General features: G+C 51.0%; 1 protein-coding gene across 1 annotated transcript in view; it reads left to right on the top strand.

The window, feature by feature from the left end:
* Positions 1-2,356, top strand: part of LOC105531657 (cytochrome c oxidase subunit 5B, mitochondrial) — a 2,882-nt gene extending 526 nt beyond the window's left edge. The window contains exons 2-5 of the mRNA XM_011969629.1: positions 41-358; positions 1,246-1,319; positions 1,502-1,601; positions 2,158-2,356. Of these exons, the coding sequence (XP_011825019.1) occupies positions 97-358; positions 1,246-1,319; positions 1,502-1,601; positions 2,158-2,270 (549 nt within the window). The 5' untranslated portion in view covers positions 41-96 and the 3' untranslated portion in view covers positions 2,271-2,356. The remainder of the gene's footprint in view (positions 1-40; positions 359-1,245; positions 1,320-1,501; positions 1,602-2,157) is intronic.
* The last annotated feature ends 556 nt before the right edge of the window (positions 2,357-2,912 follow it).

Here is a 2,912-nt window from a genome sequence, read left to right as displayed (position 1 = left end):
CAAAAACAAAAAAAAAAACAAAAAACAAACAAAAAAAGAGCAAACCCGCCTCCAAGCCTCAGCCGCTGCGCGGTGCAGGAAGAGGCCGAGCTGGGCATGCGCAGTTTCCCTCCCCGCCACCGTCGTGAGAGTGGGCGGGCTCGAGGGCTGGGAGGAAGCGGAAAGCTGACCGGGAGGCGAAAGAAGCCCGCCCCCGGAAGTTCCTCCTGTCTCCGCAGCTTGTTCCCGGAACTGCTGCTGCTAGTCGAGGACGCGATGGCTTCAAGGTTACTTCGCGGAGCTGGAGCGCTGGCCGCGCAGGCCCTGAGGGCTCGCGGCCCCAGTGGCGTGGCTGCGGTGCGCTCCATGGCATCTGGAGGTACTCGGCTCGCCGGGCGTGCCGGGGACCAGACTGTTGCCCTCCCAGGGTGGTCCCAGGGCGGCCAAGCGGGGCTTGCCGTGCAGCTTCTCGAGGTCCCAGTGGCCGCTTACGGCCCCGAGTGCCTCCGGTTCTGCAGGCATCTCCCTGTAATTCTGGACCGCTGCTCCTGCCGCCCCCCGAACTGACTCCGCTGCGAAAGTATCCTAAACAGAGGTGCCGGGTGACCTTGGGAGGGACCGGGACTGCCACCGGGATGGGGAGAGGTCCGGCCGCCTTTCAAACCTGCGCCCACCTCAAGCCGAGTGGGTTCTACGTGCCTTTAGACAAATGTCGACAAATTGGCCTCGGTGGTTGGAGAAAGAGAAGCTCCTAGGCCAAGCGCGGTGGCTCACAACTGTAATCCCAGCACTTTGGGAGGCTGAGGCGGGCAGATCACCTGAGGTCAGGAGTTCAAGACCAGCCTGGCCAACATGGTGAAACCCCGTCTTTACTAAAAATACAAGATTAGCTGGGCGTGGTGGCGCGCGCCTGTAATCCCAGCTACTCGGGAGGCTGAGCCAGGAGAATCGCTTAAATCCGGGAGGCGGAGGTTCCAGTGAGCCAACGTCGCGCCATTGCACTCCAGCCTGGGCAACAAGAGCAAAACTCCGTCTCAAAAAAAAAAAAAAACACACAAAAACAAAACTTCCCCCAGTGCTGTTGCTTGTGTGGATCGAGACTTGGTGATTCTTGGGGGACCATGGATATCAGTAGTCTTTAGGAGCTTGTGAGCCCACTAAAACTTATACAGAAGTTTCAGGGCGACATTTTCCTTGATCATTTCTGTTTGTAATTTTTCTGTGAGTCATTTTGGTCAGCGTCGTAATTCACGTATCTTCTTTTAGGTGGTATTCCCACCGATGACGAGCAGGCGACTGGGTTGGAGAGGGAGGTCATGCTGGCTGCAAGGAAGGGACTGGTAAGGAGAAACTCCCTTCTGTGTCTTCTGTGGAACTTATATGGCCTTGGATGTGTTCATAGTAGTCTCCTCTCTGGGAGTATTTGATCCAGGAAACTTGGCTTATAGGAACAGTCCCCTGAGCTTCTGAAAGGTAGGGCTTATTTGGCATAATGGTTCAATTCTTGTTTTTTTTTTTTCAGGACCCATACAATATACTGCCCCCAAAGGGAGCTTCAGGCACCAAGGAAGACCCTAATTTAGTTCCCTCCATCACCAACAAGAGAATAGTGGGCTGCATCTGTAAGTACCTCACCTCTATTTTTTATCCACTTGCTTAATATATCCTACAATACAGGAGTCTATAAGCTAACTCAGATCTTCAGTGTGTGAGTGCATGTTGGTAAGTTTCTGTCAGGGTCTTGACCTTCTCAAGTCTCATTATGCCTGATAGTTCATCCTTACTGGAAAGAAGCGCGGCACAGCAGTAAGACTGGCTCACTGGGATTGCGGCATGAAGGAGTACCCACCCAGCAAATATTTATTGTTGTACTGCTTCTATGCCAGGCATCATTTTAGACACTAGGAATACCTACCAGAACGGACCCTGCTTTGCATTCTGCATAGGCAAGGGAATTGTTAGAATTTACAGTGACCCTAATACAAGGTCAGTTTACTCATAGGTGAACTCAGAGCCTCAATTTCTTCATCTGAAGAATGAGAGGAGGGCTTGAACTGATCTCTTAAGATATCAACCATAGGCTGCTTGTGTATCAGAGTTGTCTGAGGAAAAGAAATTCATGTTGAAAGCCTCCCTTTTTAGGCTGGATGACCCTCAACCACCTTTTTTCCCTTTTAGGTGAAGAGGACAACACCAGCGTCGTCTGGTTTTGGCTGCATGAAGGCGAGGCCCAGCGATGCGCCCGCTGTGGAGCCCATTACAAGCTGGTGCCCCACCAGCTGGCACACTGAGCGCCTGTACTAAGTTACTCAAAATGTGCTGTAAAGTTTCTTCTTTCCAGTAAAGACTAGCTGTTGCATTGGCTCCTTCTCCCATAGATGGCTGGTCTTACTTCTTTCCTGTATTCTTTGGGAGTCAGGGAATATTCTTATTTTGGGAATAGCTATCTGTTAATACTAGCTTGTCATCCACTTAGTGAAAGTGTGTAACCAGTGTATAGTGCTTAGATTAATAATGAGAACAGATTGACAACCCGTAATGCAATGAATGAGACCACCTAGTATGACAGAAGGCTGAGGAGTCAGGCTGACTGAACTTAAAGTATTGGCTCCATCATTTGGCTCTATCCCTGTGGACATGTTCTCGGGTCAAGTACAACTACAAAAAGGTAAATACCTTGTGAGGTGCTTAATATGTAAAGAGCTGAGCAGATAGTAGGGCCTCACAGTATCATCATAGAGACAGGGTGGCCTTGTGAAGAGAGTTTTGGGGATTTTGAAGTCTTGAGGGACCCAGGTGCAAAGTAAGAATTCATGGGGAGGCCAGGCGCGGTGGCTCAAGCCTGTAATCCCAGCACTTTGGGAGGCCGAGACGGGTGGATCACAAGGTCAGAAGATCGAGACCATCCTGGCTAACACGGTGAAACCCCGTCT

This window comes from Mandrillus leucophaeus, unplaced genomic scaffold (assembly GCF_000951045.1).
Source record: "Mandrillus leucophaeus isolate KB7577 unplaced genomic scaffold, Mleu.le_1.0 Scaffold9, whole genome shotgun sequence".
Classification (NCBI taxonomy): Eukaryota; Metazoa; Chordata; class Mammalia; order Primates; family Cercopithecidae; genus Mandrillus; species Mandrillus leucophaeus.
Note: the sequence above shows the minus strand (reverse complement) of the source record. Positions and strands in the feature narration are given on the sequence as shown.